The sequence below is a fragment of the Acanthochromis polyacanthus genome, chromosome 21 (genome assembly GCF_021347895.1).
Source record: "Acanthochromis polyacanthus isolate Apoly-LR-REF ecotype Palm Island chromosome 21, KAUST_Apoly_ChrSc, whole genome shotgun sequence".
Taxonomy (NCBI): domain Eukaryota; kingdom Metazoa; phylum Chordata; class Actinopteri; family Pomacentridae; genus Acanthochromis; species Acanthochromis polyacanthus.
In genome coordinates, this window is record NC_067133.1 from 15,672,496 (window position 1) to 15,688,510 (window position 16,015).

The 16,015-nt window shown below is 41.0% G+C and overlaps 1 protein-coding gene across 2 annotated transcripts; it reads left to right on the forward strand.

Moving 5' to 3' along the window:
- The first annotated feature begins 1,099 nt into the window (after positions 1-1,099).
- Positions 1,100-14,582, forward strand: LOC110959371 (V-type proton ATPase 116 kDa subunit a 1). 2 transcript variants are annotated; one of them, XM_022206214.2, is made up of 22 exons: positions 1,100-1,307; positions 2,505-2,676; positions 3,158-3,236; positions 3,502-3,599; positions 3,683-3,811; positions 4,623-4,705; positions 5,102-5,228; positions 5,401-5,483; positions 5,573-5,666; positions 7,147-7,359; positions 7,797-7,947; positions 8,210-8,349; positions 8,547-8,713; positions 8,819-8,909; positions 9,077-9,195; positions 9,295-9,511; positions 9,619-9,726; positions 9,836-9,943; positions 10,674-10,691; positions 11,175-11,292; positions 11,383-11,554; positions 13,448-14,582. In XM_022206214.2, the coding sequence occupies exons 2-22, from the start codon at positions 2,560-2,562 to the stop codon at positions 13,539-13,541; spliced, it is 2,526 nt and encodes an 841-aa protein (XP_022061906.2). In that variant the 5' UTR covers positions 1,100-1,307; positions 2,505-2,559; the 3' UTR covers positions 13,542-14,582. The 2 variants fall into 2 exon arrangements, with proteins under 2 accessions (XP_022061906.2, XP_022061907.2); XM_022206215.2 differs by lacking the exon at positions 10,674-10,691 and having other exon boundaries at positions 1,104-1,307.
- Positions 14,583-16,015: the final 1,433 nt, after the last annotated feature.

The following is a 16,015-nucleotide window of genomic DNA, read 5'->3' on the forward strand; positions in this document are numbered from 1 at the left end:
AGTATGTAGTTCGTTCGCCCCCTTGTGGCAACAACGAGTAACTACAATAACCCACAATACCGTCAAGACAGACAGAATAGCATCTTCGTGCTTCCGGTTGATATGTAAAAAATAAAACTAGCGCAAAGACGCTTTAACTCAGTAAACAAGACTTTTATGAGCACATTACAAATTTTTTCAGTTGTATGTTCGTTGTTGCTGTATTTATTTTGAAACATGCTGAGCTATCTGTTATAAATGTGCAATGTAAAATCTGGCAGATTTGTCTTACTAAATATTTAGTGACCTGTTAAAGTTCAACCTTAACCTTCTGGGATTAATAAAGTCATTGTATTGTATTGTATTGCAGTATTTTAGTATGCATTTAGTTATTGCTTTTTGTGGCTGTTTTTCAATGGTAAGTCAAAGTCAGAAACCAATGACATAATGAATAAATACATTTTAAAAATACTAACTCTTCTGATATACATTTAAAAAGACGTGTACCCATTATGATGAGTTTCAGGAACACAGCCTACAGAGTTGGAGGTATTTATGGTTTTAAGTGTGTTTGCTCTACCACAAACATGACTCACAGCTTTAAAAGTTTGTTCCGAAAAAATAGTACCTTTTAAAGGAACAGTATGATTTTAAAGAATTATTCCAAGCCAAACTCTGCATAACAATTTCTGTCAGTGTCTGTGGATTTTTTTATTTTTTAAATCTAGCTATCCTTTGGAGTAAACAAGCAAGTCTTAGCCGTATTATATTAAAAGAAAGGGCTGCAGGGGGTATTAGAAATTATTAGAAATGAGTCCTGAAACTGCAGGAAACTATTTTTAACTTCAGGATGTGTTTTACTGCAATATTTTCATTCAGCGTGTTTTCTACAAATTGGTTGCAGTTACACAGTTTGACCACCAGAGGTCTATCAGACTATCAGACGTCAAGGCAGAAAATAGCAGCATTGATTAGTAAAGTTCCGTATTACCCTTCAAAATAAAAGCTTGAATTTAGCGTTAGCGCACTTAAGGCGTGCAACAGGTTCGAGACATTACCATAGCACCGTTCAATGTGTAAACTATATAATCTGTGTGGCAGACAGTCTACAATCCCTGGGCTCAGATAGTCGCTGGAGGCCGACCGTGGTTCGCTGTTAACTGTCATGTGACTTCGGCGAGTTGACGCCTCGATCGATACATGTTGCCTGGATACTTCCGCTTTCAAGGGTCGATCCGAGTTGAGGTGAAGCTCAAACCACCATCAGTCAACAACAAACGACAGAGACCAGGAGCGCATAGAGGAGGGGCATAATCTCCACCGAAACAGTAAGAACACCGGCTATAAATGACTTGAATCAACATTTCATAAGTGACGATCTCATTGCTTTAGGCTAAGCTAGCTAAATACTGAACAACAGGTGCGATACTGTAGCGTTAGCTCTCGTTGTAGCCACACAAACTACACATAGAACCGGCTAGTATTCGGCTAACTGTCATCTAAGTTAATGTAGGGAGTCAGAAACTGTTCATATTAGCTTCACAACAGTTACTGTCGTGTTATATAACATTATCTTAACATTAAAGTTACTTTTGAACTGTGAACGTTCGTTAATTAGCGCACTAGCTTTAGCTAACGTTAATATCATGTAAACAACGTTTCCTCAAGCCAATTGGCTATTTGAAGTCATGCATTGCCCTTATCTCATGCAGTTTAAATGGGTTAGATGGATCGATAACCAGCTGATTGTAAAAGAGGCAGGTCAGGTTGGTTTATTAGTGACTACCTGTTAGCTCTTTGACAGGTGAAGCGTCTGTAGTTGCTCAGCTGTTTGGGGTGGTATTTAACTAACCAAACAAAAGGCGTTCAAAATGCGCAGGTTTTTCCTGTATTTGTGGTGTAATGCAGAACTGTTTCAGTGTGTTTTAGAGGCACTCAGCTCTGATCGAGCTGCTGCATCGTTACTGAAGCTTACTAGAGCCTCAGGTCACATGATGCCTCGTAATCCACAGATAAGCCCTGTGTGGTCGTTTTACAGTAGGAGGTTTTGCTGCTTAGCTGTGAGGTATTCAGAGAAAATCTTCACCTTTAGTGTTAGCCAAGCGGCATTTTAAAAACGGCATTGTACCTGCATTTGGCTGTTAACCTGCGTTTTACACCCACAGCAGAAATTCAGTTCACTTCATGGCCATCTAATTGCGTTGCAATGCTTCAGATCAAACTTTCACGGTGACCACATTCCTGCGCTGATCACGGGATCAGCATGAGACCTAGCTGATACCTTTTATTCTTTTCGTTTTTTTCCCTCACATGTCAGCTTCTCACACTTGTGTTAAACTATCACACAACTGACACAGGTCTCCTTCATTAATCATTATGACGCTACGGTGCCACACAGACATTCTCTGGACATAGCTCCTCTTAGTCCGTCAGTATTTTGCTACATTACCCTCTCAAGGTAATGTTTTCACTATAATTGAAAATGTGGTATTTGTGTGTTACTAATGGGCGATGTTGGTGTTCAGTTTCCAGGGGTTCTGGCTGATTTGAGGGTGCTGAGCACTCACATCCAGCAGCAACATGGGAGAACTCTTCAGAAGTGAAGAGATGACGCTGGCTCAGCTCTTCCTCCAGTCGGAAGCTGCCTACTGTTGTGTCAGTGAACTGGGGGAGATCGGGATGGTGCAGTTTCGTGATGTAAGTCTGATTTGATCCTGTTGTCTTAGTGTTTGCAGGTTTAGCTTGCATGATACAGGATTAAAAACTACCAGTTAGTCAGTTAGTCGTCATTCTCATTTGGTGTGTTGATGAAAGCAGCACATGAGGAAACTGTGGAGAAAGTGCATGCCTTCTGCATCATGTGCTCACAGCTGACTCCTCATTCCACGCTTGAGAGTCCATTCCTGACATGTCCTGAGGGAAGCTTTGTGCTTGAGTATTGAATGGGCTAACAGAGACGTCCTATGCATCAGCTGTAGTTTCTCATTCAGTTGATCCAACTATACTCTGACATCATCTACCAGTTTAAGAAGCTAGAAATGTTGTAAAATATACAGAAAAGGATTTCATTGATAAGAAAAAGTCGATGGGGCTCGGAATGTTTTGATTTTTTAAGTCGTGTCTTTTCAGATATGTTCTGTTGATTGACCTTTGTTTTTTCTGCTTTTCTTCCTTGCAGTTAAACCCTGATGTGAATGTGTTCCAGCGAAAGTTTGTCAATGAAGTACGGCGATGTGAGGAGATGGATCGTAAACTGAGTAAGAGAGCTATGATGTTTCTTTTCAGGACTGCTTTTCTCCATTACAGGAGTCATGAATGGGCAATAGAACTGCTCCCAGTTTGTCTGATGTATCACACAATGCAAGTTTTGCTTAATTTCTACTCTCTAAAGCATTAAAAGAGAGACAAGCAGGCCCAAAGTTTGTGCCCAATTTGCTTTTATCCAGCCTTAATGTTGTTAGATCACCCCTGTACCACAGTCTTTCCTTGTTCCCTGAATATAAGATTATTCCCCTCTTACAGGATTTGTGGAAAAAGAAATTAAGAAGGCCAACATTCCAATAGTTGACACAGGAGAGAACCCTGAAGTCCCTTTTCCAAGAGACATGATCGACCTGGAGGTGAGTTTTCTACGTTATAGGTGGCTTTCAGTTCAGTCCTCTGCTGCGTCCTTCTGCTGACCCCTCTGATTGTCTCCCCATAGGCCACATTTGAGAAGCTGGAGAATGAGCTGAAGGAAATAAACACCAACCAAGAAGCGCTAAAGAAGAACTTCCTGGAACTGACTGAGCTCAAGCACATTCTGCGTCGCACTCAGCAGTTTTTTGATGAGGTCAGCTTCACTGTCTGTGCACACGGGCCTTACAAAAACAATGCGGTCAGGTCTTTTATTGAACGTTGTATCAACCTGCAGGAGGAGTGTGACTTTTACTCTGCTATTTGTTTGTTCATTGAAAGCCACTCGATACAGCTTGAGAACTTACTTTTATATTTATAGGTGATTTTTCAATGTATTTCGAAAAATAAGCACACTGTGGCAGTGTCAGAGCAGCGGAAATTGTCAATCTAACCTCAGTAATTTGTGGTTCGCATTGGTAGAAGACAGATTAAACTGATAAGCTGTCTGCACTGATCTCTCTTCTCGCTTTCATAAACACACACACAGGAGCACTTATTGCTGCTTGATTTGGCTGAAGGTGTTTGCACTCAGGATCTTTTATAGTTGCTCACATGGCCCTCATGCGAGTTTATAATAGTATTTAAGAAGCTGTATTTCCACTGCTGTATGAGACTTTACATAAGATTTCGTTCTATGCTCACGGTTCATTTGCCCGAACAGTTTCCACCTTTGCCCAGCTTCAATTCCACTTCACTGCCTTCGCGAGCAAAACTGGGCGTGCTCCCAATGTTAAGTGATCTTTTACAGGTTGTAACAGGTTTTGATTGAGGTGAATCATTGAACCAAACACAGACATTAAGTGGAGAACGTCACTGTCTGTGCTGGAAACAAACACTGGCTTTTTGTTGTTGTTCTTTTGCAGCGTTAAATCTCGATGTTTAAGTATTAAAAGGCAGCAGTGTCTGCATTGCGTTGTGGTCTTCATGTCGGCGTAGTCGCTAATGATTTGTTCACTGTCATGCAGATGGAGGATCCCAGTTTACTAGAAGAGTCATCCACTCTCCTGGACCCCAATGAGCCGAACAGAGCCGCTCCACTGAGACTGGGGTGAGTCTGTTACTGTTGTCCTTTGTCTTGTATAAGGACTATTTTTAAGATTTCCATTCCGTGTACTTTGACCGTCTGTGTCTGAAACTGGAGTGTAACAATTGGCCAGTCACCTCAAGCTGCTCGGCTTAAAAGGCATCAAAGGTCACCTGAGGCCGAAATCCATTCAGAATCCGCATTCACAAATGTCATTCCTCTAGTGAAGACATTTCAGTCAACAGTATCACCCTGATCATCAGCTTTTGCTTAAAACAGAACCAAAGAATAAACAAACTACTCCTTTTCTACTCTGGAAAATTGTCTTTTTCACTTGAAAGACATTGAAGCTGATGTTATTTATCTTTAGTTTGACATTTTGTGAGCTACAAAGTCACGGATTGTTTCGCTCTATTACAGATTTGTAGCGGGAGTCATTGGCCGGGAACGTATTCCCACCTTTGAGAGGATGCTGTGGAGAGTTTGCAGAGGAAATGTGTTTCTGAGGCAGGCAGATATTGAAGATCCTCTGGAGGACCCAGCTTCAGTGAGTACTGCTCCTAAACAAGGCTTATTATCAGCAGCCTCTCAAAAGCTTCACAACTATTTGTTCAAAAAGATGAATGCTTAACTGTACAAAAAGCAAATTTGGTTAGATTAATTGCGTCTTTCAGTGTTTTTTTATGAACATTCCTAACTGTGATACCGTGTTTCCACAGGGTGACCAGGTCCACAAGTCTGTCTTCATCATATTTTTCCAGGGAGACCAGCTGAAGAACAGAGTCAAGAAAATCTGTGAGGGGTAAGTGGCTCTTTTGACAACAACGTGTTCAGTTTCTAAAGTGTTTTTGGCCAACAGATCTTTGTCAGTGCTTGCTTATCTGTCCTCAGCTTCAGAGCAACATTGTACCCGTGTCCAGAAACGCCTCAGGAGAGGAAAGAGATGCTGGCAGGAGTGAATGCTCGCATTGAAGATCTGCAAATGGTAAACACACGCTCAGGGGAAGCACCTACGCAGGGGTGACTTATTAACACTGACTTGTAAAAACAACTACGCTGGAACTGGTTAGTTCCCCTTTTTTGGTCATTTCTGTCTGGTCAGCAGGATGTCGTCTAAAAGAAAGCTTCTAAGGCAGTTAGTAACACGTTTCCGCTGCATATTCCATCATCAGATTCCAGACAAACCTCTAATCCAGATATCTTCCAAGCAGCCAAGTTATAAATGAACTCCATTTGTAGTGCATTTGCAACGTGGTGTTTGCACAGAGAGAGTCTTTCCACAGAAACCACACTGTTGTTGTTGTGCCTGTAATGTAGTAATCCCCAGTGACTTGTCTGCTGCAACATCGAGTTCCTCAAATCCCGTCTGTCCTTCCTTCAGCTTTGCAAATGAGTCCTATCTTGCATCTCTGCCATGTGATGATCTATGCTCCCACAGGGTTTTACATCATGTCACACACACTTCCACAGCACAGATACCATGTGTTGTACTCTGTGCTACAGATTTTCACACGCTGCTCTACTTCCTCAGCCAGATGTGTCAGTTTTGTTTAAGTGTCTTCCGATGAGATGCTGTCGGATCACTGGCAGATGGTTGATGCATGGTGTGAACTGCGTATGCGGAATCAGTCCTTTCCCTGCTCTGTACGCTGAGGAATGTAGATCTCGGTGTTTGTGGATGTAGTGATGAGCTCGACTGAATGATAAAAATGCCACGGATGCTGAAGAATGCTTGGCTGTTGGGACGGCAATCAGCAATATTTGCCTCGACAGCAGGCGAGGCTGTGGCTGCAGGCTGACAGCACAGAGCTAAATTACGCTGCTATTTGCTGATCGTGGTGCTTAGCTTTAAATGTGAGTCATACAGCAATGTATCAGGGGATATCCTCTATCCCTTATGGGAACACCTAGAGGATTAGACAGACTGTTGCCCTTTAACATGACTTGTTAATTGCTATCTGTGCCAGTAAATGTAAACTTTCTATGAATATCAAAGAATGTATGATGCATCGCTGCTATTTTTGGTTTTCTGAGTGCATTAGGCATTATAATTCACACAACTGAGACTTGGTTTTGTCAGATCTATGGATGGTAAACGTACAGATAATTTGTCATCGCTAGAACATGCTAATTTCTGTAGAACTATATTCAAGAGAACTTGATTGAAAAGTGTACACAGGAGAGTTGTTAAGTAGGAGACTCAAAGGGCTGTAAAGATTAGGTTAATATTGCTACGGCTGTCGGCATCGAGCAGTGCTTTTTAAAAATACTTCATGTAACCTCTCTTTTTTCAAAGAGACTATGAATTTCTTTCCAAAGAGTCTCCCACCCAAGAAAGACTGCAATAGCAATGAGACGCAGACAAACAAGATAAGATAGATTACACAAATAGTGACACGAAATCAGAATTCACCCTGTCGTGCAGAAGATTTCATTCGGACCTTCACTGTCTCTGCCCCCCAAAGGTGCTGAACCAGACTGAGGATCACAGGCAGAGAGTCCTGCAGGCTGCAGCCAAGACAGTCAGAGTTTGGTTCATCAAGGTGAGGAAGATGAAGGCCATCTACCACACCCTGAACCTCTGCAACATCGACGTCACTCAGAAGTGTCTGATCGCTGAGGTGTGGTGTCCTGTCTCCGACCTGGACTCCATCCAGTTTGCTCTGCGCAGAGGGACGGTGAGTAACCGAGAACCAGACTGTATATGTTTGATGGACAGGACAGTTGTTAATCAAGGAAAAATTAAATGTATGAAACAAATGTTGATATCAATGCTTCTATTGTATCAATTTAAATCTTTTTTCTCTGTTGAGTTCCTTTTCATCTAAATGTTTAGTTGGGCACATAGTGTGGTAACAGCGTTTTCTCAGGCCCATGTTGTATCAAGGTCTCTGTCATCAGCTGAGAACGCAGCAGCAGAGTTCTCATTTCAGTGCAGCTTTGGTCATTCTAAGCACAGTAGACTTTCACAACATCTCAGAGATATACCTCAGCCTTTGCTTTGTTTTGAACTTTTTAATTTGGATTTCTAGTTGTTGTCTGTGATGTTCTAGTGGTAAGTGAAAGTTCACTAATGTGTGCCACATTTTTGCCCATTTTGTTTTGTGCACTGTAGGAGAAGAGTGGCTCCACTGTGCCTTCCATTCTCAACAGAATGCAGACCAAACAGACCCCACCCACATACAACAAGACAAACAAGTTCACCTCAGGCTTCCAAAACATTGTGGATGCTTATGGCATCGGCAACTATCGTGAGATTAATCCAGGTATGTGTCACACCTGACTGTAGGTTAGTGAAACTCTGACCTCTGTGCGTCATTACCTAGGATATCCATGTGGACGTTTGTCTTTTTTTTTGTTTTTGTTTAAATAAGCCTGTTTGCCCAGCTGGCTGTAGTATTAAATGACAGTCACTGAAAGGCTTTTGTCTCAGCTGCCTCATCATCCATTATCAACCTCCTTGTTGACATGTTTCACTCATTTGTTGTTTGGCACCCCCTCACATGACGCCTGCCTCCTCGTCTCCAGCACCATACACCATCATCACCTTCCCCTTCCTATTTGCGGTCATGTTTGGTGACCTGGGCCATGGGACACTCATGACCTGTGCTGCTCTGTACCTCGTGTTGCGAGAGAGCAGGCTGATGGCCCAGAAGAACGACAATGAGGTACGGATCCCATCGCTGCCATCCCATCAGTCCTACCCCATCCTTACTGGTGATACCCAGCCACTGAGCTACAAATACCCTGATGCTTGCAGAGACATTTTAGACCCCCTGTTATTCTGTCCTGTTTGGAGATGTATGTTACTGTATTTTCTCCTGAGATTTAACTTTTTTTTTTTTTTTTTTTTTTTTTTTGTCAGATATTCAACATGGTGTTTGCGGGACGTTACATCATCCTGCTGATGGGAATCTTCTCAATGTACACCGGCATCATTTACAACGATTGTTTTTCAAAGTCTCTTAATGCTTTTGGCTCTGGATGGAGTGTCAAACCCATGTTCATGCCTCAAAGAGGAGGCAACTGGACGTAAGTGTCATTGGTAAACACTGACTGGAGCTCTAACCCAATGAGTTCTGTGTTGGTTTTAAGTAAAAAAAAAAAAAAACTCATCTGCATTTTCGTCTTTTGCAGGTTTGATACACTTGATGGCAATTCAATTTTGCAGCTGGACCCAGTAGTGGATGGAGTGTTCAATGGGCCGTACCCCATTGGCATCGATCCTGTAAGTTTTTTTTCTTTGTAATCTCCATTCTCCCGTTCCTGCTAAGTAAAAATTAGCTCAACTCGTACTCATTATATTACTTCAAGCCTTGATATTAGCTGCTAAAATCTAACAATTATTGATAGTGTAAAACTTTCTTTTATATGAATTGACTATTTGTCTCTCAGATTTGGAACATTGCCATCAACAAGCTGTCATTCTTGAACTCCTTCAAGATGAAAATGTCTGTTATCCTGGGAGTCATCCACATGCTGTTTGGAGTCTCTCTAAGTCTCTTTAACCACCTGTGAGATTTCCATATTTATGTATATTTACATTTCTTGCTTCGTTTCCCTTTTTTCCGTGTTATCATGGTGACTAATGTGTTGTTTGTGGTTCTCTGCAGGTATTTCCAGAAGCCACTGAATATCTACTTGGGATTCATTCCAGAAATTATCTTCATGGCCAGTCTGTTTGGCTATCTAGTCATCCTGATTTTCTTTAAGTGGGTCTCATTTGATGCACGGAGCTCCAGGGAGGCTCCCAGTCTCCTCATTGCCTTTATTAACATGTTTCTCTTCAACTACAATGACCCCAATGTCAAACCGCTCTACAGAGGACAGGCAAGGTTCACATAGTAACCAACAGCCATATATTTGTCTTGGAATGAATACAGGATGCTAACTGGTCTTCTTTTGCCTGTTTTCCTTTCGTTCCTCTGGATTTGTAGATGGGTCTGCAAATATTCTTGGTGATAGTTGCCCTGGCATGTGTTCCCTGTATGCTGATAGTAAAAACTCTGGTTCTGTGGAGACAGTATTTGTGGCGGAAGCATCTGGTGAGATGAAGCACATGTTCTGTCACTACCACTATGGAATAGCTTATTCCAGTGCAGTTATGAATACAATAAGTGATCGTTTTATTCCCTTGCCCATCCTGTTTGACAGGGGACACAGAACTTTGGAGGAATCAGGGTGGGCAATGGACCCACGGAGGATGAGGCTGAAATCATCCAGCATGATCAGCTCGCACAGAACTCTGAGGAAGAACCTGAGGTAAAAGAGACTAATGTCAAACTTCCAATGAACAGTATTTTTATTACAAAGTAGAAGCAAAGACAGGCCAGATGTTTGGTGAGGGAGGTGGGAAACAACAAAGGTTATAGGATCTACTTTAATGTTTGAATAATTCAGTCTCTTAGCCGTAGTTGGAAACAGAAACTGATACTTCTGTTTCCACTTCTACTCTGGCAATGAAATCATCAATTATGGATAAAGATCCTGTTTGACAAAAAGGTTTAATGAGCTCCTTTTATGAAATTATCATTCAACTTGCAGCATTTCGAATTGTTATTGAGAGATTAAACTGAAAAAAGTAATGTGCTTTGTTATTTTCTTGGCATTACAGTTCTGTTTCTTCCATCCGTTCACCTTTGTGTGTAGTTGTTTTGAAATATGTGTAGCTTCTTGAGAAGTGCTGAGCTGTCAGGTTTTGGTTCTAGATCCCGCTGAGCTTTAACGCTGCCATGAAACAGATGCTGAGTAGTGAGTTGCCTTACACATGCCTTGTAGTTAAACTGAGCCAATTCTCTGTCTGACTTTCAGATGATCTGATTGTATGAGTGAGATGTGAGATATTGTCACTCACTAGTGCTGGTTTCATCCTTTTTCTGTTTTAATGAGTAACCAGTTTCTCTCATAACTTTCCTGTTTACTGGCGTCTATCTGTCCACTGGTGTGTTTGCTGTCAATAACCAAGCATTGCCTTTTGTCACCTGCTTTCAAGGCCCATGAGGAGGAAGAGGTAGGACAGGAGCTCACGCTGCACCTCCACCCTGCAACCTATCCTTTCCTATCAGCGTGCATGTCTAGCCAGTCTTCCCTTTTACTCTCCCTCGCTTTGTTTTCAACCATTGCCTGCGCCTCTTAGTTGTGTCTGTGTATGTTAGTCAGTATGTGGTCGGTGTGTTCCAGATGTTGAAAATGGTTTGCAGGGGTTCATCAAGCAGTGGGTGCAAGTAGGCCAGTGCTTCTGTATTATCCTGGTGATGTGCATGAGGGATTAGCAGAGCAGCTGATTGTTTGGGTTCACAGGGTCCTAAGACAACGATGCCTCTTTTAATTTTGGGTGGTTGCTGATCTCCATATGGCAAATGGCTTTCCTGTTGATTACCTGAATGATCTTGCATACACAATGAACCGGACTCCTCCTTTGTGGACCTCAGGACCTGTATTTCTTGCATTTTTCTGGAGTTTCATGCTGACATGTAGTTGCGTTTATCCACAGTTTAACTTTGGGGATGTGGCGGTGCATCAGGCGATCCACACCATCGAGTACTGCTTGGGCTGTATCTCCAACACTGCGTCCTATCTGAGGCTTTGGGCCCTCAGTCTGGCTCATGCACGTAAATGGACATCTATACTTAAATTGATTTACACTCTCATGTTTATCACCACAGTGAAATCAGTGTGTGCTTCTTTTGTCTCATGTGCAGAGCTGTCGGAGGTGCTGTGGACCATGGTGATGCGCCTCGGCCTTTCCAGTCGGAGCCTTGCAGGCTTCCTGTTTCTCTCCATAATCTTTTTCGCCTTTGCTCTTCTCACAGTTGCCATTCTTCTTATTATGGAAGGCCTGTCTGCCTTCCTGCATGCACTGCGACTGCACTGGTAAGTTTCCTGTTGTCTGTTGGTTGAATCTGTTCTTGTATGTCTGCATTGTGTTTGCAAAAATAATTAAGCTTGATTTCACATTCATATCATTACCTTTGTGAAGGTTCTGTTACATGTTTGAAATGCCAGCTGCTTCGACAGTTTCCAAGACCATTGTTGCTGTTTTGTAACAGTTTAAGATCCGATCCAACATGTGTGTACCTGCGAGTGTGTTTAGAAGACGCCTCAGGTCTTCCTGGGTTCAAAGATGGGGCAGTCTTCTAATGCCACATAAACATAAGCACTACAAACCGCAAAGTTACAGCTCCACCTGCAGGCTACAACTATTTCCACTGAGTTAACTATCCTGGGCACCACAGAGCCTGATGTGCAGATGAGAAATTACTAGTTTTCTATGCTAGTGGTTCAAAGTAATGGATTTTGGCGCATCTCTTTATACATCTGGATCCTGGACTGGCTTCTGTACCTTTCAAAAGGAATGGATTTAGTGCATTAGTTTGTAATACTGCAGGGTAAATTTAGTGTAGTAAACAAGTGTGCATTTAAAACATTGCAGAAAAGACCACCATGTGTCAGCTGAACTCCCTCAGAATGACTTTGTATTATGGCACAGAAAATGCCACAAACAAAATTCCAGATTAAGAAGATCCAGATGACAGATTTACTGTTTACGGTACACAGACAAACAGATGACAGTAACTTATGTAACAAGCACTGCTTGCATTATGTAACTAAAACACCACGGTGTTTCAGCCTGTCAGACCACAGCACCACTGGTAACCAGTAGCTAACCGCCCAGGGTGTGCCCCATTTTGCATTACCTACATCTGCCTCTTGTCAATATTATGCTCTTTATTTATGGTGCATTTGTGGTTTTCAGAACAGTCTGTGGCTCTTTGGCATGGCACGGACGAGCTTTTGTTGTCCCCTTAATAAATGTCTTTGTCTGGCCGTGCTGAATGTCATCCTGGTGTCATAATCCACTGGCACATTTACAGAGCATTGCTGTGCCTGCAGCCAGTCTCCTCGATAATTGTCCTTTACACAGGAATGCTGGATGAGCGCTCTTTCACTAAATGGCTTTCATGTACAGTCAGTTGTAGTTCTGAACAAAGGGAAGCTAATATAAATCCCCAATCATAATGTATTTTTTTTCCAGTCATTGTGTCAAGAAGTTACGTGAGACTTAGACTTAGTTCTCAGTAGTGAAAAGATTTGTTTACTGGTCTCACGAGAGATTCTTGCAGGTGCCGAGTTGCCCTGGACATCTTAATTATACAATAATTAAGATATGAAATTGTCTTCCTGTATATATGGGACAATGTACACATCAGTTAGCTGAAACAGTAGGAAGCTTGTGTTTAATTTTGAAAGAAAAAAAATTCAAGTAGACTAAGGGATCAAAAAAACAAAACATGGCATGGGAATTTATATGTTATTTACTACAGGTAAGAATTGGTGGTGCTTTCGGTTTTAAAAATCGTTTGGAAACTGTTTTTATTAGTTATCAACAGTAATATTTAGTTAAATCTCTATGCCCACCTTGTCTACTTTCCTACACCAGACAGTCTGTGGAATGACGGGTATTCATGACTCCTCAGTTAAAGGTCATCCTCCGTCACTTAGCATTGGACTTTTAAAAATAGAGCCTGATCATGTTCCAGAAGGGAAGAGGCTTAGGTGTCTGGCCCAGGTTGTAGACATCATCGGGTGCAGGTGGGTGCAGACTGTGGAATGAAGAGCAGGGGTCACCAGCCGCGACTGCTCCACTCAGCATTACCTAACCTGACGGCCACCATCACTGTATGCGTGACAAGGTTATTGTGTGAAAGGCTTTCCTGGTCATTGTGGGGTTTTGTTTTTTTGATTGGATCTTTATTTTCCTCACAGGGTGGAGTTCCAAAACAAGTTTTACACAGGCCAGGGCTTTAAATTCCTCCCCTTCACCTTCGAAAGCATCCTGGACGGGAGGTTTGAGGATTAAGATGACTCTTCTGCTCTCATCTCTTGAGAATCTGTTTGGTGTTGAATAGTGATTTTTTTTTTTTTTTTTTTTGTATGTGTGTGATGCAGTTTCCAGTTACTCCAGTGTTACCATAACTCAATGAATGACTCCCCACTCATCAGACTGTGTCAGACTACCATTTAATTTAAAGCCATCATCATTACCTAAAATGTGGATCTACTCATAAATAACCGTTCATTCATTCATTCCTCATTTAAAATAGCCCTGACTGTAACCTGTTGTCTTGTCTTAGTAATGTCTTTTTCTTTTACCTGTCTTTTATTTAGTTTAATATTATTTATACAAATCTTTTCCTTTATAAAACCTACATTTTTCCTTTGTGGGAGCGCTGTACTCTGAATCATTATAAATGAAATCTGCTATTTGTCGACTGATGATGTTGACCAATTTAGAGAGTGACAGAAGGGTTTCCTACTTTCTTCTGTCTTCTCCAAACTCTTGTATACCCATTGTCTTTGCCTCTCTGAATTGGCTCTCAATTGAATTGTTGAGCATTCACTATCTCGTGCACTGAGCAGCTCATCCATTTTACTTCAAAAACAAACAGCCACTTTGCAAACTGACCTCAAGCACAGAGCTAGAAAGCTCCAAAGGGAATACAGCTTAACTTGCAGGACGCCAGCCATTTCATTGAGATTGATGAGATTGGAGATGGATGACATCATCCTTCTGACATTGCCATGGGTAGCTGTTGTGATTATTTATCTGTTCTGTCTGTTGATCTAAACGGAGGAAAAGAAGGAGCATGTGTAGGTGTATAGTCAGTGGATCTTCTGTAGCAATCCAGCGCACTGAAATCATTTGACAGTATCATTATGTTGCTATTGATTTTGGTTCCTTCTGCTGATTTTGTGTATGTTAAAATTGTCCTCACACCTACAGAAAGAAGTAAGAATGTCATACAGCACACATGTACAAATAGAGTTAATATATCGGACGGTTGAGCACCCCAGTAAATTGTGCATCTCTTCATCAATAAAGTGGAAAGAGCTGGTTTAAGCTGTCTTCAGTTTGACTTTTTTCTCTTATATGGTTTGTATTGCAGTGATGGACGATGCCAAAGCTTTACTGAAGTAAAATCAATACGACCATACAATATTCTTTTTCTTTTATACAATAAAATCTTAGCCTCAAAATCCCAAATATGTAAATTTACAGATATACTGAGTATCAGAGGTAGTCATGCAAAAATATGCATTCTATCTTGTTTTGTAATGTGTATTGTGTATATACAACATTGTTTTTGTTTTGTTTGTCTTTTAGCCAAAATTCACTAATAAGCACTAACCTTTTAACTAAAGACTATTCAGTTAATATCCCAAGTAATGTTAGTAAGTTAATGATCATAGCTGCGGGTACACTTTTACTTCTAAATGGTAGATATGTAATCTCTCCTCTTGGTGGTGCTATTGAACCACATGTGCCGATGTAGTGATTCTCAAGAAATGAGATATTTATTTTCCCTTCTGTGTTAGAAATTGTAATGAAAACATGGTTCTCTTTGACAGGTTATTTGAATTACTTGCTTTACTACTGAGCTTTGTGCCTGAATGGGATAATTTTATTGGGATGCTAAAATATCCATAGGTGTATGTTATGTACAGTTCTATATAACGTGCATAATAAGCCTTTTGTTAGACATGGCTCTGGCTCATGCACTGTGTTTGCTCAGACTAGTCATCTAAAGGCTGTTATATCACAATGAGTCAAATAAAAATAATAGAACCATCCCTTTGTGTCCCCACCCTTTATTTGAAAGCATTTATTAGGTTCTTTTCAGCCCTGTAGGAAAATTACAACTGTAAACAACTGAAACCTTTCATAATTCAGAGGGGTGGAAGATATACTCAGAGTGTAGAAATAGTCTGTTACATGCAGAAGTCATGCTTTTAAAACCTTACTCTATTAAAAACTTTACTTCATATACTTCAAATACCAAAAGTAAAAGTACTCACCATGAAAAATGGCATTTTTGATGCATTGATTGTTAAATTAACGTGTGCATCGTTTTATTGTTATAGTAAAGACAGATGGGCTAACTTTAATCATTATCTGTTTGACACCTTTGGAATCCTTATCTTAATGTGTAAAAATGTAATATTTTTGGATTATATTTTGTATTATCGTGCCTCCATGTGACAGCAAAGGTTAGATATATTATGTTTCAGGTTGTCCCATTCTTGTAAAGATAATATGTCTTGAAATAAATGTTCCTTTTATCTGAGTGAACAAATGTCCACTTGGACTTTGCTTAAATTGTAGTGTTCAAAGGTCAAGGCCACTGTGTCCTCACGTCTGTCCCATCCTTGTGAACACAATAAATCAGGGACGCCTGGAGGGATTTCATTACATCTGGCACAAATGTCCTCTTGGACTCAAGGATAAACTCATTAGAATTTGGAGGCCAAAGGTTGAGGTCAGTGTGACCTCAT

What these genes read in the sequence shown, in the direction of transcription:
- LOC110959371 (XM_022206214.2), top strand. Translation starts at nt 2,560, where the DNA reads ATGGGAGAACTCTTCAGAAGTGAAGAGATGACGCTGGCTCAGCTCTTC. An exon ending in GGAGATGGATCGTAAACTGA is followed by an intron (nt 3,237 to 3,501) that starts GTAAGAGAGCTA and finishes CCCCTCTTACAG; the next exon opens with GATTTGTGGAAAAAGAAATT. An exon ending in ACCCCATTGGCATCGATCCT is followed by an intron (nt 8,910 to 9,076) that starts GTAAGTTTTTTT and finishes TTTGTCTCTCAG; the next exon opens with ATTTGGAACATTGCCATCAA.